The following is a 27,958-nucleotide window of genomic DNA, read 5'->3' on the forward strand; positions in this document are numbered from 1 at the left end:
GATACGGTGACGAGGGTGAAATGGGGTATAGATTGTGGGATCCCGAAAAAAGAAAAATAGTATGCAACAATGATGTTATCTTCTGGGAAAATCGCATGCATAAACAAACCGAAAAGACTGAGGAAGTACGTAGGGTTGTATTCCGAGAAGAAATACCTTTTAGACAAGAAAATGTGCCCGTTGTACAGCAACAAAACCTGCTGTAAAATTACCTGCAAATGCAGAAACTGAGGTTGGAAATGATCATCCAGTCTTTGCCAATAATGATGAGCCACGAAATGTGCGGGAACAACTAGAACAACAAGCTGTGAATGCTGATTTGCAGGCTGAAATGCCTGGACTGCAAATTGAAAATGCTGATTTGCAGGCTGAAATGCCTGGACTGCAAATTGAAAATGATGATTTGCAGGCTCAACATCTACCAAACAATGAGCATTGGGTTAGGAGTTTGTCTAGAGTTACTAGATAGCCTGACAGATTTGTTCCTGATGCAAACAATGTGGCTAATTATGTCATGGTAACTGATTGTGACGAACCGACTTGCTTCAAGGAAGCAATGGACAGACAGGACAATAAGAAATGGTATGAAGCCATGTTGTCAGAGATTGAATCTCTTGAGAAAAATGATACTTGGGATTTGGTGCAATTGCCTAAAGGGCAGAAAACACTTCCATGCAAATGGGTTTATAAAATGAAGGTCATTTCTGATTCCTCGCCAAAGTACAAAGCAAGATTGGTTGCAAAAGGATACAAGCAGGAATATGGAGTTGATTTTGATGAGATCTTCTCGCCTGTAGTCAAGATGACTACATTAAGAATCATTTTGGGCTTAGTTGCAACTGAAGATATGGAGCTCATACAGATGGATGTAAACACCGCCTTTTTACATGGCGATATATGCAGCAGCCTGAAGGTTTTGTCACTAAAGGCAAAGAGAGGATGGTTTGTAAGCTCAAAAGGAGTTTGTATGGGTTGAAACAAGCACCAAGAGAATGGTATCATAAATTTGATGCATTTATGCAGTCTCAAGGTTTTCGTAGAAGTCAAGTGGACCATTGCTTGTACACCAAGAAGGCAGGAGATGGCAACTTGATTATCTTGGTTTTGTATGTTGATGATATGTTGATTGCTGGCAAGGATGTTCATGCCTTGAATTCATTGAAGCAAAGCCTTCATGGCAGCTTTGATATGAAGGATCTTGGTGATGCAAATCACATCCTTGGCATGCGAATACTCCGAAACCGATCGAAAGGGGTACTCTTTCTATCTCAGTAGGAGTATATCTCTAAGGTTTTGCAGCGTTTCAATATGGAGGGGGGGAAAACAATTGGGGTTCTATTGCCTCCATATTTGAAACTCAATGCAGAAGACAGCCCTACATCTGATGATGAGAAGGCTGAAATGGCTAAGGTTCCATATGCTTCTGCCATTGGCAGTTTGATATATGCGATGGTTGCTACACGCCCTGATATTGCCTTTGCAGTGGGAGTGGTTAGTAGGTATATGGCAAATCCCGGCAAAAAGCATTGGGAAGTGGTGAAAGGTATTATGAGATACCTCAAAGGCACAAAGGACTTGTGTATTTGCTTTGGAAAGCAAAAGGCATCTGTCATTGGTTTTACGGATGTGGACTATGTTGGTCACACATACTACAAGAAGTCTACTTTTGGGTATGTGTTTACTTTCACAGGAGGAGCGGTCTCTTGGATCTCTAGACTACAGAAGTGTGTTGCATTGTCTACTACAGAGGCAGAGTATGTTGCTGCCACTGAGGCATGCAAAGAGGCTTTATGGCTTTCATATCTAGTGAGAGATCTTGGCATTACAGAGTTACCTATTCTTCATTGTGACAACCAGAGTGCTATCATGCTAGCTCGAAATCCCGTCTTTCATGCAAAGACGAAGTACATAGAGGTGAAGTATCACTTCATCAGAGATGTACTTGACAACAAGAACATTGAGCTTGTCAAAGTACATACAAATAATAATCCTGCAGATCTTCTCATGAAGGGTCTTCCAGCTGAGCGATTTGCTCATTGCCGACAGATGATGGGAGTTGGATAGATGTATGTATGTAGTTCAGCTTTGTACATACTTGGACTTAGCTGACTTTTTTTTGTTTTTTTTTCTCACGGCACATTGCCTTTAGGTGGGAGTTAGTTGGGAATAAAGGGCCATCGTGCACACTTTTGAGTTGTATATACATAATATCTAAAAACCAAAAAAAGAGGTACACTCTTTTGTACCCAAGACAACGTGCATCTCTCTCTCTCACTTAGACTCTCTCCCTCTCTGTTTTTGACCTAAACCCTAATCCTCGTGCTGCCTTCAAACATGGAATATAAGTTTCGTCTTTTCTAAACTCCTATCTGTGTATTCTCTCTGTACTCGTAATTCGGGCTACGTTCATACTTAACGAGTTGTAGCCTGTGTATGATCCTTGTTCTCTTTTTTTTCCTATGTAGAAGAAGCTTCCACATAACACGGTGCCTTGACACCGATAGCCTGTGGGCTCATCAAAGGTGTTTTCCAAAGGAACGGATAACACAATTTGGCACGCTCGGTTATAGCTGTGAGATCACAGCGAACTACGTTGAAGGCAACCTTCAGCTGCCATTACGGCGCCCAATCGCACCAAGCGGTCTCGGCCATCTGGCCGACGCCCTGAGCCAATCGAAGGAACTTCCGACTCGGCGGTCGCGGACCAGTCTTTCCAAGAAATATCGGAGGCTCACCGGTTGCAATCCTCGCCACCGGCTACTCGGTCGCGAGTTGATTCCATACCAACCTCTCCACCAAGCCCTCTAGAGGTCACCCACCCTGACCTTAACCCTTTTCCGGTTTTACTGGAAGATCCCAAATTCGATACCATGTCGTATCCTTACTCACGATACACCAACCGCCCCGACGCAGAGTCGCACATCCGTGCCTTCGTGTCCACTTGGCAGGCCAACCACTCAGCACAACGACTCTCGCATGCCGAAATCGACGCAGAGTTTACGCTATCCCTCGATGGACCAACTGCGCGATGGTATTCTCGCCTCGATGCAGGGGAGTGTGTCACCTTCCATGACATTCGCACGCAGTTCGTAGAACTATTCCATCGCGAGGTACCCAAACAAAAATTGCTTCGACAATTCTTTTCCATGCGACAAGAACCGCACGAGACAGTCGCACAGTTCACGATTCGGTTCTGGGATCTCTATAGACAAGTGGCCGACGATGTCTCTGCATAGCACATTTCGGACGCATTCTTGTCTAGCTTACAGGAGCCTCTACGGACGACTCTCGCACTTACTAATTTTGCCAACCAAACGATCGAGCAAGTCATAGCGCGCGTCCTCGCCCTCGATCGGACTCAGCAAAGCACGACTTTCTCTATGAGTTCACTACAAAGCGCCCTTCCCTAGGAGGACAATCGCTTCCGCCAAGCCCTCCAATGCACAGTTTGCTCGAGATCGGGCCATCTGGCCACAGTGTCCTCACCGGCCACAGTGTCCGATCTGCCAGTCCCGATCTCACATTGTTGAGCAATGTGAATACAATATGCTCAACCGCACAATGACGGCCCCGGTTCGCCAGATCGAACCTAGGGATACATACTCTCGTCAGGACGAGCGACAATCCTATCGGAACCAGGGTAACCAATGACCCCAATCGCTGGATAGACGGCGCCGTGACGATGATTACCGTCGGGACAACGACCATTACCGAAATGACAACTGACGGAGATCGGACAACTGTCGTGATCGCTATCACGATGACCAGTATCAAACAAACGACGATTATGATTGGGATGACCGATACGATCAGAGAAATTCCCGTAATGATCGGCGCAACTCTCACCGAGGATCGCGCAACAACAGAAGGAATAACGACAACCGTCGTCGGGACCCCCCGCAAAATGAACCACGTAGCTCGAACACGCCATGGACCAACCCACCAACACACGAGGCCGAGAATCAACCACACCCCCCCCCACACACACAGATCGGGCTGGCACCAACAACTCGACCGTCATTACCTGCTTCAAGTGCAACCAACTCGGTCACTACGCTACGCAATGCCCAACAACAGACCGCTGAAAGGCTCTTGTATTATGGCCGACATGCAAAAATGTCACAACACGCAATAAAGCCCAGGCCACCCCATGGCACGTATAGGATGAAGTTCGGCAAGCAACCAAAGAATGGATTGATACGGCCAACAAAAACAATGTGGTGCGTATGCAAACAGAAATGGGAGATGCGACCATCGGAGCAGCACAGTCCTCCTCACCATCCATGTTGACAGAAGATGACCAGTTGTGGGACGCCCTTACCAGTTCCAGGATCTCCTTGCCTCTACATAAACTCTTACCACTCATGCCGTGTTTTCGGGACACCTTGCCTACACTCACGGCCAACACCCATTCCACCGCGCCACCTGTGCACCTGACCAAGCTAGGAACGGGTCCACCCCTCATGGATGCGCAGAATCCAGCCATAAAAATTATGATTAAAGGATAGGACCTGCACGGGTGCATAATCGATGGCGGTCTGTCGTGAATGTCATCAACGAGGCTACCTGTCATAAACTTGGCCTGAATCAATGGGAACCTTGCCCCTTTTGGCTTCGGATGGCTGACACACGATCGGTTCGCCCCATCGGATTAATCCGCCACCTCGACTTTACTCTAGGAGGCCACATGTTCACTATCTCGGCCGTTGTATTACGACTCGAAGCATAAGGGGCTTACCCAATGTTACTGGGTAGACCATGGTTGCGCACATCAAATATCAAACAACATTGGCAGCGCAACATGATCTCGTTTCGCCAAGGAAAGACCAAGGTTCGGATCATAACTGAAGAACGCGTAACCACGCCCCACAATACCTCGCCGTTATATGCGGAAGGGGTGCACATGCTCGATGGGTTAGCTGATGATGAGGTGGATGACTTCCTAGAAGACCATCCCACTATCATACCTCTCTTCGAAATCGACGCCATGTCGGCCGTCGGCACACCTCTAGACGAGGAGGTCACGGAGAATACACCTCCCCAGAATGAGCCTTATCCAACCACCATCACAGAATTACGACACGCTCGGGACGCTTTTGAACATGAACTCGCCATCTCCCAACGGGTGAAGGCATCAATGCTCGAAACATTGAACCTCGGTTCGGACGAGAACCCTCGCACCCTACAGATTGCTAATAACTTACCAACCGACGAATGAGCAACCCCCTCAGACACTTACTCACCGATTACCAGGATGTATTCACATGGTCTTACACGGATATGAAGGATTTGGACCCTCAATACTACCAACACCAGATCCATCTTCTCCCTGACGCTCGGCCAATTCAGCAAAGACAATACTAGATGAACCCCAATTATGCAGCTAAGGTCTAGGAAGAAATAGACAAGCTCCTCTGAGTCGGGTTCAAACGACCTATAAAACGCGCCACATGGTTAAGCCCAATCGTAGTCGTCCCCAAGAAAAATGGGAAAATCTGAGCCTGCGTCGACTACTGCAAGCTTAATGCTGCAACGGTCACGGATGGATTCCCGCTCCCATTCATGGATAACGTTCTCGACACAGTGGCAGGTCACGAATGCTACAACTTTCTAGACGGGTTCAATGGTTACAACCAAATCAGAGTGCACCCGGATGATCAGGAGAAAACAACATTTGTCACGGAATGGGGTGTTTTCGTGGCAGAATTAATGATGTTCAGTTTAAAAACGGCGCCGGCAACGTTCTAGCGCACCATCACCGAAATTTTTAACGAGTATATCCCGGCGTTCATGCAAGTCTTTCTCGATGACTTCGCCATATATGGTCACCGATTGGAACACATGACCAAGTTATGTCTCTGTCTTTATCGATGTCGCTAGGCCCGGTTAAGTTTAAACCTGGCAAAATGCACGTTCTTGGTCACAAGCGGCAACCTACTCGGGCACATCATCAGTCAAGAAGGTATCGCCATGGACCCGGATAAAGTACAAGCCATCCTAAATGCCCCCACACCCTCAAACGCAAAAGGTCTCAGCCGATTTCTGGGACAAATCAAATGGCACAGCCGGATGATACACCACCTGGCCGATTTCGCGACAACACTACACACGACGGTGCATTGAGTCCCCTTTCAATGGACTTCAATCGAGGATGAGGCTTACCAAGATTTGAAATTAATGCTCTCGCATGCCCCAGTTATACAGCCCCCGATATGGTCGAAACCTTTTCACGTGTTCGTGGACGCATCAGATATCACCATTGGGAGCGCACTTATGCAATGCATGCCCCCAATTTGGTATCGGCCAGTGTATTATGCTAGCCGACGTCTCTCAGCCGCGGAAAAGAACTATTCAACCACTGAACGAGAGGCCCTCGGTATGATCTACAACATCAATAAATTTCGGCATTACCTCTTAAGCCGAAAATTCACATTTCACGTCGATCACTCGACCCTCCTTTACCTTGTCAATAAATAGACCTTGACAGGTCGACTAGCTCGATGGATGCTCCTGTTACAAGAGTTTGATTTTCATATACAGTATCGACCTGGAGTCCAACACGCCATCGTTGACTACCTAAACCGCCTCGAGTCAGGACACCCTGCCGAGTCCACATATGACGATTTACCCGATGCCGGCCTATTTCATCTCACAACGCTGCCAAACGACAAAGAAGATGAATGGATCACGGAGATGACCCATTTCCTTAGTATTGGCCTGCCTCCCGATCACATGGCCCTCGATGTGCGGAAACGACTCGCAGTACGTAGCCGAAACTTTTGTCTCATTTTCGACATCCTCTACCACAAAGGCTCGGACGGAATATGGTGTCGGGCAATTCAACAATTCGAGAAGAAGGCCATCCTCCAAGAGGCCCACCTAGGAATCGTCGATGGACACTACGTCGGAGAGTCCACGGTAAGGAAAGTATGGCAGAGTGGGTTATGGTGGCCTACAATGAAAAAGGATGCCCACGAGTTCTGTCGCTAGTGTGACTTGTGCCAACGGTTGGAATAACCGATGGAACAAGCTCGAATGCCACACCAACCCATTCTTCCATTGGAACCATTTCAAAAATGGGGGTTAGATTTTGTGGGACCCTTCAAACCAGCCGCAGCCCGAAGCAATAATAAGTATATCATCGTGGCCACGGAATACTGCACAAAATGGGTCGAGGCAAAGGCTTTACGAGACAACACAACAACATCTTTGGTGCCGTTATGGATGCCCAATTGAGCTCGTTAGTGACCAAGGTGGGCAGTTTATAAACCATATGATACGCGAGCTTACGACACACTACGCGGTTACATAAGAAAAGTACACCATACTACTTGCAGGCAAACGGATTGGCAGAATCGACTAACAAAATTCTCCAAAAAATCCTGAAGAAGATCGTCAACGAGAACCGCACCGATTGGGATGATAAGCTCCAGAGTGCACTATGGGCTTATCACACTACATTCAAAACGAGCATTCAATCCACCCCCTTTCGGATGGCTTTTGGTCTCGAAGCCGTTATGCCCATCGAGTTCCAAGTTCCGAGTCTCCGAGTTCAAGTTAAAGCACAGCTCCCCGAGGCCCAATCCGAACAATTGAGGCTGGAACAACACCTCGAACTTGGTGAGGACCGAGTAGCGAGCATGACCCAACTTGAACAGTGCCAACGACAATAGAAAGCCTTTGTGAACCGACATCGGAAAGGATTGGAACAAGAAGTGACCATAGGCAAACCGGTCCTTGTTTTCCAGACACGACTCGGTGCTATGCCAAGAAAGTTATGATTTCGATGGACCGGCCCCTTCTGGATTATTGACGAGTTTAATGGCAAGTTCCAGCTCGGCACCCTCGCCGGGGAAATTGTCAAAACCTGGGTGAATGGATTCCGACTGCGACCGTACTAGGGAAATACCCAAACCAACCCTTTCCCCGAATCTCACGACACGGACAATGCCATGAAGGAGGCCACGTGTCCCCCTCGGTAAGAACCCACCAACATTCCAAAGCGTACATTAGGTAGGATTAGGCATAGTTTTAGCAATTAGTTAGTTCCACCTAAACCACCTACCACATCACCCAAATAACGTCATGTTAGAGGCACACACTAGTCACTTTCACATTCACTTAAGTATTTAAAGGCACATGCACAACATCCAAGGCACAACACTAACTCCCTAGGACACGTGGCCATAATATCCTATTATGGCATCCACAACCAAGAATCTCCAGGCTCCTCTTCATGCACAAAACCCTAGGCTTTCGCTAAAAAACAGTTACCCCAAACACACCCCACACACAGATGTTTTCTTGCACACCCAACCTTCATCGCTCACATGCTCTCAAGCCTCCTCTCGCTCTCAGCGCTTTCATCGCTCCCACCGCTCTTGCTCACAAGCCCTCTCTTGTCCTCGTAGCCCCTTTGTTGCACCACAACCATCTCCTTCCCTCACTCTGTCTCGGTCTGGTCTCATCCTCCTTCCCCAATCTTCCACACAACAGAACCCCGAGTCCATTATGCCTCTTGCAGCTTCACAGGAAACCCGCTCCTGGCTTCAGGAACGAGGATTGGGTGGTTATTTAAAGGTGATCGATGCCCCTGCACACCCTGATGCCCAAGTGGTTGCACGCCGAATCCACCCGGACACAGTCACCAACAATATGATTCGTGTTGCCTTGGACCTGAAGCGAGGAGGTGATCATGAAGTTGAGATTCCCCCTTCCACGACCTTGAAGGAATACTTTGGTGCGTATTCCATATCTGGTAAGGCCTATCGCACCTACGAAGGATCCAACAAGGCATTCAGAGAAATCGCTCGCATCTTGATGGAGTACGCGTTCGTGCATACCAACCCTACAAGTATGACACAGAACAAAGCGGCAATCATTATCAGTGCATACGAGGGAAACAAAATCGATTGGGGAATCATCACAAGCGAAGGAGTCCATGCGGCGCTCGAATCCTTCCAAACCGGTAAGCGTTTGTTGCCTGTGATCAATAACTTCCTCATAGTCCTCTACCCACCCCCTCCAGGTTCCCCTCGTCGCATCCTGACCTCTCCACCACCACCAGGGAAACAAAGGGAGAAGATTTTGGCGATAACCTAGGAAGAATGGGAAGACCCCTCGCCTTCTCCACCTCCCTCAAGTGGCGATAACCCCACTTCCGCCTCGGCACCACCCCCACCAAAAACACAGAGACAACGGGCAGTAACAGCGATCCGTGTCAAATGGAACGAGGCTGAGGAGCCCTTCCCCGAGGATGTCACCATACGCCAGAAACCGCCAAGGACATTAATGACCTCTCTGCAACCGAGCCCACGACCCACAAGCCAGCAGCTCTCGGCCATTCGACAGCAAAAGAGGAAACAGGCCGAGGAGCCAACACCACTGGCCCCAGACGCACATGAGTAGCCGCAAAAAAGATGCCACATCATTCGAGAGGCAATCACAGAAACCGAGGGCGACCATCATCAGAAATCAAAGGAGGCCAGCCCCACCTCCACGAACATGGTACCGGCGGAGTCATGGCTCCAAGTCGGTACGATCGAGCATGGACAAACCGCGCAGATATTAGAGGAGGAAGTCCTCGGTTACAAAGATCTCCTCGCGGATGCATACGAGTTCAATGCATTACTTCGACTGGGCACAACATATGAGTTAATGAATTTCCTCGCGCGCACCCAAGTAGTTGTCCCCCCTTGTATGGCCGAGGAGCACGCCGAAGCAAAGATGATTCAACGCGCTCTAATGCGTGAAATCGAACCTCACGAGGATTGAGCCTTATAGAAGATAGGACGGAAGAAGCAAGTACGGAATGCTTTGCTCCTTATGGAACTACCGGATCTGAACATGGCCTTAGTCGAGGCATATCGCAACTTGCACCACACTACTCGGGCAGCCAAGGATATGGTGCGATGTATCAAAACGGCGCATCAGCAAGCTAAACGGGCTACCGAATTATGGCAAGCTGTCGAGGAGAAACTGGCGGCATTCAAGCAGCAACACCTCAAACAACCGCCCTTAAGCCTCCCTGCGCCGAGTGACATTGTCTCACCAGCCACTCTTCCGAACCCGAGCCCGAGTGCTGAAGGTACCGATGCACACAAGGACGACACGGCCCACCCCAAGGTAGCCACTACCGAGGCCAGCACAATGATGGACTCGGTACAGACAAGTGAGCCATCGCCACGGGCAGATATCAGCCCGCACCCCCAAACCAACCAAGCCTCCACGCAAACGCCACCACCCCCGGTCGTCATGGAACGATCAACACAGACAGACGGGGAGCCCTCGCCCCAAATCCAGCAAGCGGCAACCCAGACAGGGCCTCCCCTTCGGGACTACCAGGAAGAGATTCATGCCCAGATCGCTCTGGCCGATTTGGCAGAACAGAACCACAACAACATTCTTGCCCAACTACGGGAACAAGCCGCGAGCTGCGAAGCGAACCTCAAGCGATTGCTTGCTGAAAGGTCGGCCGCACTTGAAGCACAAGAACGAGAGGTGATGACCCTCCAGGTCTCTATCACTGAGGCTAAAGAACGTTTCATCAAAGAAACCGAGTGGAATAGCCAACGGGAACAAGAGCTCTTCGCAGACAACCAGGAATTACGACGTCATCAAAGAGCCTTACAGGACATGGCCAACGAACATATGCAAAAGTGGAGGATCTCGGAGGAGCAACGAGCAAAAATTTCCGATGCATATCACCAGTTGCAAACCGAGTACATCGCCGTCAGAGAACAACATCGGGACGCTTGGCGACAGGAAATGGACAAAACTGTAGCTCAGCTCACCAACCGTTATGAGCAAACCATTGCGCTCATCACTGAAAAAGCAAAAGATAATCAAGCTACTTTAGCACTCTTCGCCCACAAAAGCCAAGCAAAAGCCAAAGCCGCAAGGGAGGTAATGGAAGTTCACCTCGCTAGCATCGGCATGGACGATACCAAAATCAAGATCCTAATCAACAAGTATCGCCAGCAATTCACCACGAAGATCAAAGAAGCGCGTGGTCAGCCCAAGCCGCGGACCTACACATACTACGCGCGGATGCCGAGAACCGACGGAAGGAGGGCCGAGGGTTTTACAAGATGGATGACACCAGCATCCAGACCCTCCGTGAAGACTTAACGGAGGAATATCATACCTTGGCAACATCCCACACCACGGCCATCGAGAAACTCTTGGAGGAATTCAACGACGATCTAATGGTGTTTCGTTTAGAAGCCGAAGCGTACGAGGAGGAACGACTCGCTACCGGGAGTCACAGAGCTCCCACCACCACCGAGCAAGGAACCGAGTCACTCCCCACGGCAGCTCGATCGGAGGAACCTACCCCTACCGACCTCCACATCCCAACCGAGTCACTCCCCACGGCAGCTCGACCAGAGGAACTTGCCCCTACCAACCTCCACATCCCAACCGAGCCCACTCACCATGGCAGTTAGACCGGAGGAACCTGCCCCATAGACCTCCACATCCCACCGGAGCCACAGACTATAACCCCGACCCTGCCTGAATCGGTCCCAACAGAGGAGGGCACACATGACGACACCGCCATCCCCGACTCGGCAACACAACCTCCATCACCAACCCCACCTGCCGAGCAGCCAGCCCACCCACGCCCCCGAGGATATCCTCAGCATATTGGAAGAGGAATAAAACCAACCTATAAGCCCTCGTAGGAATGGGCAATTTTTGTAATTTGTGTTGTTTTGCCAAATCCATGGTGAACCGTGGGTCCGACGAACAAAGTCTTGTCCCACGGGCGTGCCAGGTGTTGTCCATAGGGCAGAAATATAAATTAGTTAAATGTAATACGCCGGTAGGTAAGGCGAGTAGGTAAGGAAGGTAGAGTTAGGAAAACGCCAAGTTTCGAGCCTCACAGTCAGCCGACCGCTTGGCTCCGTATGAAGAAAAAGTATATAAACCGAGGTCTGCGTACCTCGGCAAGGGGAGAGATACCTAGATCATTCTGAGCGAGAGTAATATCATAGGAGCAAGCTCTGTACGTACTGTTTCCGGCTGAGGCCGAGTACTGTAATCACTGTAAGCTTTATCATGGAATATAAGTTTCGTCTTTTCTAAACTCCTATCTGTGTATTCTCCCCGTACTCGTAATTCGGGCTACGTTCATACTTAACGGGTTGTAGCCCGTGTACGATCCTTGTTCTCTTTTTTTCCCCGTGTAGAAGAAGCTTCCACGTAACACGGTCCCTTGATACCGATAGCCTGTGGGCTCATCGAAGGTGTTTTCCAAAGGAACAGATAACATATTTGACCATCAACATCGATTGCAGGTCGAAGAAGGACGATGGCTTCTCCCGGGTGCAAATTACTGTCCGGAATTGCTCGTACCGTTGTGATAGACCACCGAGGCAGATCTGGACCATCTCGTCACCCACTGCCACCTTGATGGACCCGAGCGCATCACAGATCTCCTTGATCTTGATGGTGTAGTCGGTAACCAACATGTCCCGTTGCCGGATACTATTGAGCTCTTGTCGGAGCTACAACTTCCGAGCCATGGTACTCGCGGCGAAAATCTTCTAGAAATTTTCCCAGGCCTCCTTTGGTGACTTTGTTTGTCTGATGTAGTTGAGCATTTGGGCATGCACACAAGGCGCGAGGCAATACAATACTCTACTCACTCCTTGCTCCCATGTTGGGAAGTCCTTGTGTGCCAAATCCGACGCTGCTACATTTGCTCTTTCCACGTAGCTCCAGTATTCGTGCCCCAACAGGTACTAATGTCACATTCTAGACTTGAACCTCTTAACTTTTAACACATAGTACATTGTGTTGTGTTAACCATATGGAAAGTCTTGTGAACTGTCCACATTCGATTGTGAACTTGAATATATATTGTAGAGTCTAGTGTATAGTACATTCAAGAATATTCTTGTCGTTAATATATTCTAGAATTATTCTATGGTATATTCTCGAGATATTTCTCGAGTATATTCTAGAGATATTCAATCTTAGAACATGTATAAATACTTCTAACCTCCTTGATCCCTTTCAAGGGATTCAACGCCAGTCATTGACACATCAATCTAGTATTCTTGTTTTGCCTCATCTTTGTCTCCTTGATCTTTATTTCTATCTTCATGCCCTCATGTCACTCACAACATCTAGAGTTCCTAGCCTCGTCACATCTAGCTCCAAGTTCATCCGTTGCTCATAGCCCCATCATCTGTGCTCCGTCCTAGTCCGCGCTTGGTGTGTTTATGACAACTAGTGCATTTTATACGACCAGGACACATAGTTACTCCGGTCGAGCTATTCTGTAGGAAGCAGATCGCCATGCTTCTATCCATATCTTTCTTCTCTCTTCTGTTCTTTACCGGTGATTAGGTTTTGTCCGTTTTGAGCAGTTGTCGGCATTAGAGGTTCTCAACCCTCGTGCTCTAATACCATGTAAAAGTTAATATGTGGAAGCTAAGACAAACTTGCCTAGTCCAGATAACAACAGAACATATAAATGAAGGTTTAATGGAAAGCTTGAATACAAGGAGAAACATAGAGAGAGCAAAACAGTAAAACTAAATTCAAACAATAATAACAACACTCTGTACATACAAATGTTCTACATACCACTTTTTATACAAGTCCTTAAAAGGACTAACGAAAGTACTAACATGTACTTCAATGCTCATATGAGCGACTGACACTAACTCCAAGGAATATGCCTACGTACTAGGCTCAGACCGTAGTACAATCCGGTTCTCCGGTTCGGCTCCAGGTTATGGATACTGATATATCTGGACACCAATCCGGTTACTTATCTGGTTCTCTATTCTGGATACAGATCTAGCTCTGACTTATTTAGCCGATCCGGATCCGATTGAGGTTGCCCGCTCAACACTAGATGTCAAGCATTCATGGGTTGTAGCAACTTCATCCACATACAATGTTTCACTCGCTTGAATTCGAACCATAGGTGAAACATTTTCACGTCATACTTTTTGGAGTTAAGTTGATTGTCTCTGTGTTTGAGAATTTGACTAATGATTGAGAGTGCATATGTTAGATTGCGAAAGAAATGTGCAATGAGAGAACTTTATATGATAATGTGTGGAAAACAAGCTCCAATGTGATAAAAACTAGAGCATTCTATTCAATTGTGATGCTTAGAATCATGAATTACTTGTTGAGAGCAAAAAATGCAAAGTTAAGGGCATAAACTATAACCCTTCATATTTATGGAGATGTCGAGAATATCATTGTATATCATCCGTGTTTACAAAGACATCAATTAATGTCATGGTATGTGGTAATACCCTATGGGAGTGTCATGGCCAACATCCATGACACACATGCATAGAGACATTGGGACTATGTTGTCATATTGACACACATGCATAGAGACATTAGGACTATGTCGTCATATTGACACACAAAGACATCAATTAATGTCATGGTATATGGTAATACCCTATGGGAGTGTCATGGCCAACATCCATGACACACATGCATAGAGACATTGGGACTATGTTGTCATATTGACACACATGCATAGAGACATTGGGACTATGTTGTCATATTGACACACATGCATAGAGACATTAGGACTATGTCGTCATATTGACACACACCCCTCCTCATTGCTATGCAATTCCATTGTATGTATACCCTCCTCTCCTCGATGTCATGTTCTCATATGTATACCCTCCTCTTGTTGGCGCATGTTGTTATATGTATACCCTTAGCTCCATGGTGTTATGTCATTGTATGTATGCACTCCTCTCCTTGGTGCCATGTTGTCATATGTATACCCTCTTCTCCTCGTTGTTATGTCATCGTATGTATACCCTCCTCTCCTATGTGATATATGGCATCATATGTATACCCTCCTCTTCTCCGTATTATGTCATTGTACACCCTCATGTGTATCATAACACGTTGTCGCGGTATTCCGCGAGTACGTGTAGGATCCGAGGCGGGACCACGAGGGTCTTGGACTAGGGAGTAGAGGAGAAGGAATAAGACACAAAATGGAAGCTTAGCTCAAGAGGAAAAGAGGAAGAATAGCACATAACCATAGAATAGAATAGATGGAGGCAAGATACACCCACAAGACAAGAAACATCAACATGCTATATTAAGAGTTCACAAAAGATTACAACCAAGGCCGTACCCAAAACGACTACAAGAAAACCCTAACCGAATAAGTAAGCAAAGAAGCATAGAAACCTAAGAAGAAAACCCTAGAAGAAACCCTTAAAACCGAATAGAACCCCTCGACCTAAGTGGTATACCTCTCTCACTCAAAATAGGCAACCCCTTCACAAGAGACCCCTCACTCCCTTTTATAGTAGTAAGGGGTGAGGCACATTACAAAAGGAGAGGTTCTTTCAATGGTGAATATTTTTCCTTGATCTTAAATCGGTGGGCCTTTAACTCTCTCTCCTCTCACATTCACACTCAATGCCCACTACTCCCTACACCCATTCTTCATGTACTTTCCCCTAGTCTACAAAGTGCACATCACCTTTATGCCTCTACGAACCTCATGGTGCACCTTTAGCACCTTAGATTATTACCCTTCCCCTTACATTTTGTTATCTTATTCTCATTATACAAATTTACAAGTGAATGTGCAATGTTGCACATCCCCATTTTATTCTGTCCTACCCGAGTTTCTCACCGTAGCCAGAAATCTTCACGACAACGTTCATTCTATGTCATCTTATGCACATGTACATACCCTCATCTACTCGGTGCTATGCCATTCAGCGTATGTATAACCCTCCTCCGCTTAGTGCTAGGTCATCATACATCCTCGTGTGTATCCGGAGACATCAATGCTTTATCATACATATATCATTCTATACCTTCTTCCTCTTCTTCTTAACCCCCCAAATCTTTTCATGTTTCAGAATTATCAATCCTACCCTTTTAGCAAACATGAGCACCCTCTTCGTTTCTGCTTCCTCTGCTCCTCCTGCACTGCAAACTCTGCCTCGTCCCTTTCCACGGGGTTGCTTTTCTCGACTGAAAATGGCGTCTTCATCTGGTGATCTTGTTTCAGATCTCGTCTCTGTTTCATTTGGTTCTTATGAAATCTAATGTTTTTTTCATCCTCATCATCTTCTTCGTCGCATTTTCTAGTTCATGATTCATCCAAGAGGATCACCGTCTCTAATCCTTTAGGGGAGAACCTGGTCGGCATTCTGCAAGGTTCTTCTTCGAAAGATGTTGTCATCCTATGCCATGGTTTTCGATGTAGCAAGGTGCTATTTTACATTTATGTGATCAAGAAAAATGCTATGTATATATGGTATTTTTTTAATTGAAACACATTTGTATAGATAGCTAAATATACATTTATCATCATCTTAGGCCATATTCTTCTATATTTATACTCGCATGCAAAATGCTAGCTGGAATATTATTGCAAATCTGAATTTAACTCCTTAGTTTGCGCAAATGTCATGTTTTTACATGTTGGTTTCCGCCCAAGAACTCAAGGAGAGATTGTAAGAACTTTATCCCATGCCTATTGCAATCAAAATCCATTGGATCGAGGAAGAGGCACGTAAGAGAGAGAGAGAGAGAGGGAGAGGCTAAAGCATATGCTCTTCTGGGGTTACTCAGTATCCTTGTATTTTTTAGCGTTATCCTCTTATGAGTGTTAACTTCATCATCAACATTATTTGCTATACTAGCTATATTCAATGCATAAATTCAGTCATATATTTTTCGAGTAATACATATATAAGACATCTTTTTGGCACCAAGGACCTATGCCATTATTTCATTAAAGCAGCCTGCTATATATTTCTTGCAATGGAAACAACTCCTCCAAGGAACATTATTTTTCTCGCCATTATTTTATGAAGATGATTTGGGAGTCATCTCGAAACAATTTCAAAATTGTTTTTGTCTTTTATCAATCTTCCGACATAATCTTATATGCAGGGGTTCTCCCTTCGTTGGCCTGATCCGCACTAAAAGATTGACCCATTCAAGAAATTCTAACAGGGGAGTATGGTTACGCCCTTGGGAATTGGATCATTAAAATGAAAAAGGATAAGTTTTGTCCATTCATTTTACATTTTGAGTTGGAAATAATGAACCTCCAGTGTGAGTATTCTCAAGGATATTTGACAACTTAGTAGTGGTAGCTACCACATACTTGAGTTCATGGCCTGATTGCTATTATTTAAACAACCCAGACAACATCTTCATCAAAGCCCCCAATTTGGAAGGAAATTTCTTTTAGCTCATGTTGATCAAGGGGCATTCCCACTATCGAGCTGGAGGATCTGTCAATGTTGATGATACTCTCAGCATGTCAGGGCGACAACGAAAATAAATTTCACTCTGACTCCAAGAAAAATGTGGAGTGTCATTATTGTCACAAAAAGGATCACTTGAAGTTTGAATACTGGAAGAAGCAGAACGCGGAACCTTATGCAGAGAAGGGGAAATTGAACCACAATTAAATCTGCTTCGACAATCATAGCTTCTATATCCTCTCAGTTTGTTTGTTGGATTGTTGATAGTAGAGTTACCATTCGTATGGCGGGTGAGTGTTCACCTCCACCAAGCTCTCAAATATCAGGATAATTATCATGTAATAATATTTGTTATCGGGTGTAGTCGTCTATGCTTATCCTAGCATCTCTTTCGCCATCAAAACACACTTTTTTGCTGAAAACCTTGATAAATCCAATTATAATGCTGACAAAGTGTGCCATGTAATACATCTCTGTTGCATGGGAATCTATAGCCATGAAGTTTCATGCACTCTTTCAAGATGGTGTGAATCTGATTTGGCTGAAAACCTTTATTCCAATGCTCATCTACAGTTTTTTTCATTAACTTGGGTTCAACAACCCACGGTTTCACAATGCTCCATATAAGCCGAGTAAAATGAATTTGCTTGTTCAGCTTCATGTGGCAGAATTTGTGTACAGTAACTTCTTGGTGAGTTGGGCTCTCCTCTATCTACTGCTACTCTTGTTTGGTGTGATAAATAAACCTGCCTTGTCATTACCCCGACTTTCATGCCAGCACCAGACATATTGTGGTGCAATATCATTCTTTAAATGAGTGAGTCCTGGTTGGTCGATTTTTATCCATCTACGACAATGCTGTAGACATCTTCACCAAAGCTTTCCAGCTGAAGTCTTTGGTTACTTGGTCACAGCTATGGCCTGTTTTATCCACACCTGGTGCTGAATGGTGGTCAAGGTCATTTACATCCCTGGAACATGCAATTAATTAGGCGTATTAACAGCCTATACTACAGTCTACACTAATGGAGGCTTATCAGCCAATTGCTCTAAGTTAGAAACTATAAAAGGGCTCCGACCTTTCACACCTTCTCATCTGGATTTCATCTGGATTCCAACCATTTAGTTTATCTCTTTTGTATGCTCAGTTGAGCATATTTCCCTTGGTTCACTCATGGGGCGTGACACCCTTACACAGATTTCTCATCACCTTGTATTCTTTTCTCTTGGTTTATTACAAGGTTCATTTTAATTTTGTTATTTCAGCTATAATTTCTAAAATATCTAGAATTTCTCCTTGTCTGCTAAAGAGCTTCTAAATGTTTAATTGTTGTCTGATTGGGAGGATTCTTTTGTTCTCGGCTAGTTCTTTTTGGTTGTTTTCAAACGTTTTTGTTTTTCTTTGAATGATTTGGCTGCCCGTTACTTCTGTATTGTGCTCCTTTGTAATGTGTATTATATGTTTATATCATATATTATTTATGTGTGATAGATATAAACTATAACATGTAACTTGTAGAATATGAAATTTATAATTTATGGTATATATGAATATACATCCATAGTATATGTGTAATGTGCTGGAAGTTCTTAACAGCATATATTATCTCATTTAGTCATGAGGAGTGCATCTCCAACTGATTCCCGTGTAAATGCTCATTGTTAATACATTGTTGTGTAAATGCTTGCCAACTTGTAACCATCTTGTTTTTTGTATTCTCATTCGTTTTTCTGATCATATACTTCTGTCTGTACACTGACAATATTTACCCAGGAAACCTCAACAATTAAAAGTCTGGCATCAGTGCTTGTGGAAAAGGGCCATACCACATTTAGATTTGATTTCTCGGGTAATGGGTATGTATTTTTTAAAACAAAATTTGTGCTCAAATATGTTTAGGTCATGACTAGGGTACAACCTTACACTTATTTTGTTTACTTCCAAATTAGAGAAAGTGACGGGGAGTTCGAGTTTGGTAACTATTGGAAGGAAGTCGAAGACTTGCGATCAGTTATTCTTTATTTGAAAGCCCAAGGACACAAAGTAAAGGCCATCCTTGGCCATAGCAAAGGTACTTGCTTCCCATGTTCTGGAAAGGAGAAAAACTTACTTTTGGTTTTGTCATAAGGAAAAACTAGAATATATGCAGGTGGCAATGTGGTACTCTTATATGCATCTAGGTATAGTGACGTGGCAACTATAGTGAATGTATGTGGCCGATTCAACCTTCAGTCTGGTGTGAAAGAGAGGCTTGGAGAGATGGGCCTTAAAGCCATTCAGGAGAAAGGTTATATGGAAGTGAAAAGCAGAACTGGTATCATGTTAAACTTTCATGACATTTGCTTTTCGTTCACTTGATATGTAAGGGAGTTTGATATGAACTTATTTGCTATTTAGGCGAGGTAGAGTTTCGTATTACTGAAAAAGCCTTGCAAGATCGATTGAAGACAGATATGAAATCAGCTATTCTGTCTATACCCAAAAATTGTCGGTATGAATTTAAATTCAGAAAACATTCAAATACTCCTAACTTCTTTTGTATTTACCGAAATACCCTAATTTTTAAAAAAAAAACCTGAATATCCCTTTATAGTAGCAGAGTTTGCACTGGAAAGGGATATCATGGTAATGAATACCTATGGCTATGAATTGAATTTAATGCAACACATCAAAATATGTCCAACTTGTTGGGTATATGACAAAATACTACAAAGTTTAAAAATTACCAGAGTAGCCATATGTAGTTCTAGATTTTGAACTGGAGAGAGGTATTCTGTTAATTTTTAGAGCTTACAGGTATTCTGGTGTTTTTCCCCTTTAAATGATGTTTTCAAAGCAAAATTTAGTTGATTGTTGCCATAAATTTTATTGTAATTTCCGTCCATGCCCAAATTATGTATGCATATGTATAATCCAAAATTTGGACTACAGAAAGTTATGTTATGCTGCTAAATACCCAACAAGTTGGGGTTATGCTGGTGTTTTCCCTTCATTCATTCAACACCAATCTTTACAATTTATGGATCTGCATATGACTGATAGGGTAGTTGTAAGGTTTGCTGGGAGAAAAGAATCATTATCAGTATAATTCAGCCAGAAGAGACCTTGACATAGGACGAGGGTTCATGAGTTTCTAGTAAGGGATCTGTATTGGTGAAGATAATCAATGTATTCTGTGTTTCACCTTATTCTGTGATATGTTAATTTGTTTTGTGATGTGCACCTCAAGGAATAAAGTGGGCATTAACAAGTATTTGAGGAGTGAAATGGTGGTTATTTTCCTTGGCATGCGTTTTCATCATTGATACCTTTATGTTTTTACATGTTGCTGTCAAAGATTGCTCTAAAATTTTGCCTTAACACTGACAGGATTTTGACAGTTCATGGTTCAGATGACGATATTGTTAGTGTAGATAATGCAGAAGAATTTGATAGATTCATTTCGAATCACAAACTTCAAATACTGGCTGGTGCAAATCATCGGTTTACAAAGCATGAAGAGAATTTGGCATCTCTTGTGATAGACTTTCTTGAAGATGAAGTGCAATTGTAAGGTCTAGAAGTTTTTTTAAAAACAATGGATCCTTACAATAAAATATGTTAAAAGTTTATTAGCAATTTGATTCTTAATTATCTTTAGTGTTATCAGCTCACTTGGCATATGGATTTAGGCATGATTCTTTGCTTGAAAGGCAAGCTTCTTCTACATGTTGCAAATACTAGAACATCAAAATGTTAATTAACTAAAAGATGCGACAAAACTCACTATATCTACAATTTCTAAATATAATAGAGTAGAACGGCTACTATCATTTGGGCCATGCACATGAACTATAAAAAGGCATTAAAAGAGCGGAATTTCTTGTAGCACATACTTTCAAATGACATTTAGAACTATAAGAAGGCAACTAGCACATGGAAACCAATGGGCATGATAGCATGAGAAGAGGAATTGCTTGAAGCACTATCATTTAGGTTTGATATATCCTTCAAATAATATTAATGGTCAATATGAAATCCAAGGAGAGAGAATGTAAAGAGTATGGAGGTGAAATTTTGGTTTCCATATCAATTGCTAAGCATAAATAGACAAACATCAAATTACAACAACTTTTCGTCTAGTTTGTTGATAATTTTGATGGCGACAAGTTGAGGTATATTTGCTTGAATAATAAAATGATATAGTCACATGTTCAAGGAACTGAAACCAAGATTTTTTGTCAATGCCAATGCTTCTTCCATAGTGAGCTGTTTGGCAGAGTGTTGGTCTTGTGGGTGAGGGTCATGTTGTTGGGTGGATGACGTGGTTGATTAATTGTTGGTTGGGTTGGGTGATTGTTGAGGATTGCATCAACCCTAAAACAAAGGACTAATTGACATGATTAAAAGCTTTCTCCAAAATCTAATGCACCATAATCAATTCATGGTATTTATGTTAGTTATAATACCCAACAATTTGAACTTTGAGCACATTATGTAATTCACTTTTACCTTCAATGAAACTATATTTAGATGGGTGTATTAATTATATTGTATACTTCATTAGTTGATCTGTGAAGACCTTCATAAATACATTATACAATCCCCCAATCAAAGAAATAGGCCTTTACATCCTCGAGCATGGCATGATGGTTTTGGTAGAAGGGATTCTTCTTGCTGGTTGATTGTTGCGAATGCTAGAGAGCTCCAGATGCACTCATTGGCATTTGAAAACACAAAGAGGCATATGTCAACATTTGAAATACAAAGGACAAGTTTGTCCCACCCCACCCAAAAGACATGGGCTGAAGCCAAAGAGTGCAAGTCAATGAGACACGCTCCCATTCAGGTGAGAAATGCTCGTGGTTTCCATTCTTTCTTGAAATGCTCTCGATCAGTGGCACCCGACTTGTTCTAGGCGGACAATACCCAAGGAAGGGCCACATCAAGCAAGCGAACCACTATTGAGCAGGGGACAATTATCTGGTCGGGACAAATAAGATAGGAATAAGATAATTAATTACGTAAAAACCATGAAGGATGGGATAGGAGAGGGGGTTGGGTGGTGGTGATGGGGTGATTGCTCCAATGTCCATGAGCATGTTTATGTATATAAAAAAAGAATAGAACAAGCATGTTTATAAAAGCAAATAAATCAATGAATAAATACATAAATAAATAAATAAAATAAAATAAATTGGATGAACAAAAAAAAAAAAAAAAACTAAATTGGATGAACAAATAAACAAATAAAATCGTAATAATAAATAAATATGTATAAAAACAAGTAAAAATAGCCTATCTGTATGGTATGTATCATATCTCATAATATATATTTAAATTTATTTATTTAATATATAATAGCCTATTATGTATGTATCATGTATGTATGATATCTCATAATATACGTATGTAAATGTAATGTTATATCTCATAATATTTATTTAAATTTATTTATTTTTATTGCTTTGCTTTGTCAAAAAAACCTTCTTCTTCTTCTTCTTCTTCTTCTTCTTCTCCTCCTCCTTCGTCTTCTTCTTCTTCTTCTTCTTCTTCTTGTTATATTATTCAGACAGGCAGGCTATGGCGGAAGTTGTTGCTCCTTCTCCTTCTCCTGCTCCTGCTCCTGCGTCTGCCGTTTCTGTGGCTTCTTCAGACCCAGCTCCCCGCCTCGTCGATGGTAATGAGATCCATGAGCCTCTCAAGAAGCATCCTTTGGAGCACTCGTGGACGATCTGGTTCGACAACACGGGGAAAACTAAGCAGAGTAGCTGGGGAAGTGCTCTTCGCTCTGTCTACACCTTCTCCAACGTTGAAGATTTCTGGTGGTACGTCCTTCCTCTCCCTGATTCCTTCCTTCTCCTTCGCCTTTCTGCACGTTTCTTCCCTTTCTTTCTTTATTTACTCTGTATTTATTTATTTCTGTATCGCTCTGTTCTTTTTTATTGCTGTGAATGTGCACCCGAAAGAAATAGAAAACAAACGAGAGAAGCAGAGAATCACATAAGAAAGAGAGAGAATCATGTAAGAAATAATGGAAGAGAATCATATACGAAAGGAAGTAATGTTAGCAATATAAAGAGAATCGTTAGGAAGGAAGGAAGAAAGAAACACTCAGTTTGTGGTGCAAGAATTGATCATTGAAATGGAAAGAAGATTACCGAAAATCCATAGGAAGAAAAACGAAGAGAATTGGGTAAGAAGGCACTCGGTTTGTGAGGAAAGAAAGAAAAATATCATATATGAAGAAAACACTTGATTCGTGGCTCAAGAAATGTTCAATGAGAAGGAACGAAGAAGAAATTATCATATAAAAGAACTTTCTGCTCGTGGTGCAAGATATTATCTGTGAGTGGAAAGAAGAGAATCTCACATAAAAGAAAGAGCCGAAGAATGAAGAAGAAAGAGAATCCATAGAAAGAAATACAGAGGAAGAAAATCACTTATGAGAGAAGGGATCAAAGAAAGAAGAAAGTTAAACCATTGAAAGAAAGAGGAAGAGAATCATCTCCTAAAGAAATACTCAGTTTGTGTGTAAAAAAGGATATATGATGCAGTGTGTAGCATATAAAACAACTTGCTGTTTGAGTTGCAAGAAGGAAAGAATTGCAGTGAAAGAGAAAGAAAAGAAAGGAAGGAAGAAGGAGTCTCACATGTACAAAACATTTAGGTTGTGGTGCAAGAAATGATCTATAACACGGAAGTAGAAGAGAATCATATATATGAGAAAAAGGCGAGTGTGTATTGTGAGAAATGATGTATGAGGGCAAAATCTTCATAGTTTTGAAGACTCTACGATAGTTTTATATTAAGGTATCTTTGAGCCAAAGTTCTGAATTGCATGTTGATGATGCTTCTCTTATTGATTTTGCCTTGCAGTTTGTACAACAATGTTGTTCAGCCGAGCCGTCTAATCCAGGGAACAGATTTTCATTGCTTTAAGGAAGGCATCTCTCCACAATGGGAGGATCCAAAATGTAGCAATGGTGGAAAATGGACAATTGTTTGCAATCGTGGAAAGCTTATCGACTCATATTGGCTTGATACGGTATTTCACGACTTAAAACTTATTTAGAGACAGAGAGAAGAAGAGGAGTGAGTGAGATTATATCAATGTATTTGGAGGGAATAAAATGACCAGTCACAGGGAGAGGGTTCCAATTGGGCTATAGTTGACATGGCTTGAGTAAACTGGTTGGAGTCTGTGAGGTTTTTTGTTCAATGTGGGTTTGTATTTGAGGAAAAAGTGATATGGTGTGACAGAGATGTGTGAATAGGGATTTGAACCCATTAATTGTGTTAATAACTTATCACTATAGTGAACCTGTTATGAGAGAGAGAGAGAGGAGGTTGTCTTAGTGTATTGGAAGAGCCAAAAAGAGAACAATGACTTATGCAATGTTTTTCACATTTACCATGAAACACTTTAAGAGCTGAAATTGAATTGAGATTTCATATGTATCTCATTTACTAAATTGAGATAACATAGGGTTAGTGGTCATTTCTTGGATTTACTTTTTCCAGGTTATGTTCATGTCAGAATTGTAACTCGTAAGAAGCATACAAGCCCCCCCCCCCCCCCCTCCCTTCCCCCAAACAAATGACCACCACCACGATTGTATTTAGGGCCACCTCTGATTGCTTTTGGATCTTGTTGATTACATGAAGATTAGAAGATCGGGATCTCGCCTCATTGATATCACCCTATGGGATGTCATGGAATCTACAATTTAGTCTCGAGTCTCTTGATCATAATGATTTATGAATGCACATCCATGCATGCTTATGGATTCAATCACCAAAACTTTATTTGCCAGTTCTTAGTTGACATTCATCCTGCTTTTAATTCTTCAATTTAGATCAATCTTACTTCGTTCCTTTGCGTCGAAATGATGATAGGTTTATAAGACATGTGCAAATGACTTGTCCTTGAATAATTGGACATTTACGACCACAAGGAATGAGCATGGTATTCTCTACTTGTATAGTTATGGGATCAATATCCGTCAAAATAAACGCAAAGCCTTTGTTTCTTATCCCTCCTAGATGAGAGCTTCACACCTCTCCAGGGTTCAGTGTATTCATGGCATCAAACACATAGCTCCAGGTATTGTTGACAATGGAAATGGTATCCACCATTTACTTCAAGATGTTCTTAGCTTTGTAGTTTGGTAAAGACGGTGACAGCCCTAAGCTTATTTGATACAAACCTAACTTGGACTGGATAATGTATTGGAAAGTCTCATTGTGTGCTATGTAAATGGTGTAAAGAGGGATCTAGGGTAGCATGTGGTTGAGAAGGATGCTCAATGTTCCAGCATGGAGTTGTGCACTATGGGCCCAGTCGAATGTAAAGAAGTGTCAAGCCTTGATTGTAGGCTAGGATTGCACAAAGTTGTAAATCACTTTATGGTTTGATGTCTCTTATGGGACACAGTCCTACAATTGTTATGCCTTGTCTTCAGATGCAAGCCCAGGGTAGTCTGGTTGTAAATGCCATCAAAGACATCAGTTAGAAGAAAGAAGACTTGGTACAGGCCGCTTAGCTGATTCAAAATGAGTACAAAGAAGTCTAATTAGGACCCCTATCTGAAATTTCAGATATCATACCATCATTCATATTGCATCCTAAAACCTAGAAAGTATGGTACACCTAAGATGAAATTTTCAGCATTTAAATAGTCCCCACGGTTTGGTCCTATATTCATGCTTAAAATGTTCAGAATAAAAAATTAATGGAAATGACATATTAGGAATATTAGTTTCTTATATGTCTGAAAAAATTATATCAGGAAAACTCTGCCTTGCATAGGTTGCAGCAGATAAGACAAATTTACTCCTACAACAATTAAAATGATAACCAGAAGAAAAAATGCAACTATCTCAATATTTACACAACTTAAAGTTTCAACACATAACCATGATGTTTTGTGAATTTCTAGTAGATTAATGGCATCTGGGAGGAATTCAGTGATCAGTGTTCTTCGTTTCTAAGTTTTTGTCTGGCATGGTTTGACCTCTTATTTTTATCCTGATTCCCTGTTGATTAATGGTGTCTGGAAGGGATTTACTGTCCTTCCATGCTAAGTTTTTATCTGTCATGGTGTGACCTCTTATTCTTATACTAGTAAGATGGTTCATTGGTTTCTTTATATGAACTAATGAAGATGATTTAATTTGTGTAGCTTTTGGCTTTAATTGGAGAACAATTTGTTGAAGGGGATGAAATATGTGGCGTTGTTGTGAGTATAAGAGCCAGACAAGACAGGATTTCTTTGTGGACCAAGACGGCATCCAATGAGGCTGCACAGGTATGCTAACTACTTCCATAAGGATTTGGCAAGATGAAAAATGGCCCACGAAGAGCTTTGAAGTTAATAAAGGTAGCCATTTGATTATCCAGAACAGATTTCTAGAGTATATCTTTTTTTATACCAATGGCCATTGGAATGAAACAGTAGTTAATATGAACCCTGAACAAATCATTCGTTCTGGGACATTTTAAGAGTTTCAATTTGCATTTTAGTTCTATTCTAAATGAACAGTTTACGAGTCTCAAGTAGAGACTAATTTGCAAAATTGAATGGAGTCAAAGCTTGTTTTAATACACATTGCTTTCTCCAGATAAAATAATGAATTATTAGTTAATATTAGGGTTTACGTTATTAGATGAATGGCTGAGAACCATTATTGAATGATCATTTCCTAATTTTCTTGTACTTCTATATATACTTGTAGATATGGTATGTAATTTTTCATAAATGTCTCTGCTTGCTTCTTCATGTGTGTCTCTGCCTATCCCTCTTGAGAGGAAAAACACCAATATGCCCTTAACTTTCTAAGGATTTACCAGGATATATCACGGCATCATTTGAAAATTACTTTTTAAACTTGTATCTTTCATTTATCATTAGCTAATTTGTAATTCATGACAAAAATTAGATTGATGACAATTAGAATGGTTAATAAACGATTTTAATCACCAATAATGGAATTTCATGTAATTTATAAATATCTAGGGTATATTGGTGAGGTCTAGTAGTGTTTTCCCTTTGTAAAGTGAGAGACCTATTTTATTTTTACGAGAACAAAATTTTGAAAAGTAAACTGTGTCTCAAAGGCTAGATGTTATCGCATATGATTACAGTGATGCTAATGTTGATTACTCTCTTTTCAGATGAGCATTGGCAAGCAGTGGAAAGAATTCCTAGATTACAGTGATAGTATCGGTTTCATTGCTCACGTAAGTTGTTCTTGAATGTCTTAATTTTACATTCTTGTTATACACAATGCGATCCAATTGGGAGTGATGGCGAGCAACATAATTTTACAGGAGGATGCCAAAAAAGCTGGGAAAGTCAACACAAGATACACGACCTAAGAATCAGCATAATAATAATTAATATTTTTAAGTATGAGGAACAATCACTTGTAAACAGAGATGTTGGTTTTTTTTGCTTATGATTTTGAGAACTGCTCAAAGTTTTCAAAACTTGACTGTGATGAACTATTCAAAAGAAAATTTTCCATGGACTAAAAGTCTTTGTACTAGGTGAGTAAATTTGCAATTAATTTTTCCTCTTCGTTTACAAACTTTTGTGTAGTCTCATACAGATATTGGGCTTTTGGAGAGATGATTGCCTAGTTAAAAGACAAGTGATTTCAGTTACAACTCACTAGATAACACTTACTGAGCCCATTGCTAAGCATTTTTTCTAAACCAAAACAGGATTGA

At 42.5% G+C, this 27,958-nt stretch overlaps 2 protein-coding genes across 4 annotated transcripts; both read left to right on the plus strand.

The window, feature by feature from the left end:
* The first annotated feature begins 15,866 nt into the window (after positions 1–15,866).
* Positions 15,867–20,862, plus strand: LOC147867626 (uncharacterized). Of its 2 annotated transcripts, none has more exons than XM_087315409.1 (7): positions 15,867–16,018; positions 16,114–16,235; positions 19,018–19,100; positions 19,194–19,315; positions 19,394–19,558; positions 19,642–19,735; positions 20,614–20,862. In XM_087315409.1, exons 1-7 carry the CDS (start codon positions 15,910–15,912, stop codon positions 20,795–20,797), a joined length of 879 nt encoding a protein of 292 aa, XP_087171535.1. In that variant the 5' UTR covers positions 15,867–15,909; the 3' UTR covers positions 20,798–20,862. The 2 variants fall into 2 exon arrangements, with proteins under 2 accessions (XP_087171535.1, XP_087171536.1); XM_087315410.1 differs by lacking the exon at positions 20,614–20,862 and adding an exon at positions 20,287–20,430.
* A 1,886-nt stretch (positions 20,863–22,748) lies between these two features.
* LOC147867627 (eukaryotic translation initiation factor 4E-1-like) lies at positions 22,749–27,774 on the plus strand. Of its 2 annotated transcripts, none has more exons than XM_087315412.1 (5): positions 22,749–23,051; positions 24,103–24,271; positions 26,409–26,534; positions 27,401–27,470; positions 27,560–27,774. In XM_087315412.1, exons 1-5 carry the CDS (start codon positions 22,807–22,809, stop codon positions 27,685–27,687), a joined length of 738 nt encoding a protein of 245 aa, XP_087171538.1. In that variant the 5' UTR covers positions 22,749–22,806; the 3' UTR covers positions 27,688–27,774. The 2 variants fall into 2 exon arrangements, with proteins under 2 accessions (XP_087171538.1, XP_087171539.1); XM_087315413.1 differs by having other exon boundaries at positions 22,753–23,051; positions 27,401–27,466; positions 27,557–27,774.
* Positions 27,775–27,958: the final 184 nt, after the last annotated feature.

Source organism: Azolla caroliniana, unplaced genomic scaffold (genome assembly GCF_043228905.1).
Source record: "Azolla caroliniana isolate FFs.n. ecotype wild unplaced genomic scaffold, voAzoCaro1.0.p SCAF_2, whole genome shotgun sequence".
NCBI classification, from domain to species: Eukaryota; Viridiplantae; Streptophyta; class Polypodiopsida; order Salviniales; family Salviniaceae; genus Azolla; species Azolla caroliniana.

Bases quoted from the DNA above. Each gene is read 5' to 3' on its own strand.
- LOC147867627 (XM_087315412.1), top strand. From the start codon at position 22,807: ATGGCGGAAGTTGTTGCTCCTTCTCCTTCTCCTGCTCCTGCTCCTGCG. The intron at 23,052-24,102 runs GTACGTCCTTCC...TTTGCCTTGCAG, and splicing joins AACGTTGAAGATTTCTGGTG to TTTGTACAACAATGTTGTTC. The intron at 24,272-26,408 runs GTATTTCACGAC...TAATTTGTGTAG, and splicing joins ACTCATATTGGCTTGATACG to CTTTTGGCTTTAATTGGAGA.
- LOC147867626 (XM_087315409.1), top strand. From the start codon at position 15,910: ATGAGCACCCTCTTCGTTTCTGCTTCCTCTGCTCCTCCTGCACTGCAA. The intron at 19,101-19,193 runs GTATGTATTTTT...CTTCCAAATTAG, and splicing joins TTTGATTTCTCGGGTAATGG to AGAAAGTGACGGGGAGTTCG. The intron at 19,559-19,641 runs GTATCATGTTAA...TTTGCTATTTAG, and splicing joins GGAAGTGAAAAGCAGAACTG to GCGAGGTAGAGTTTCGTATT.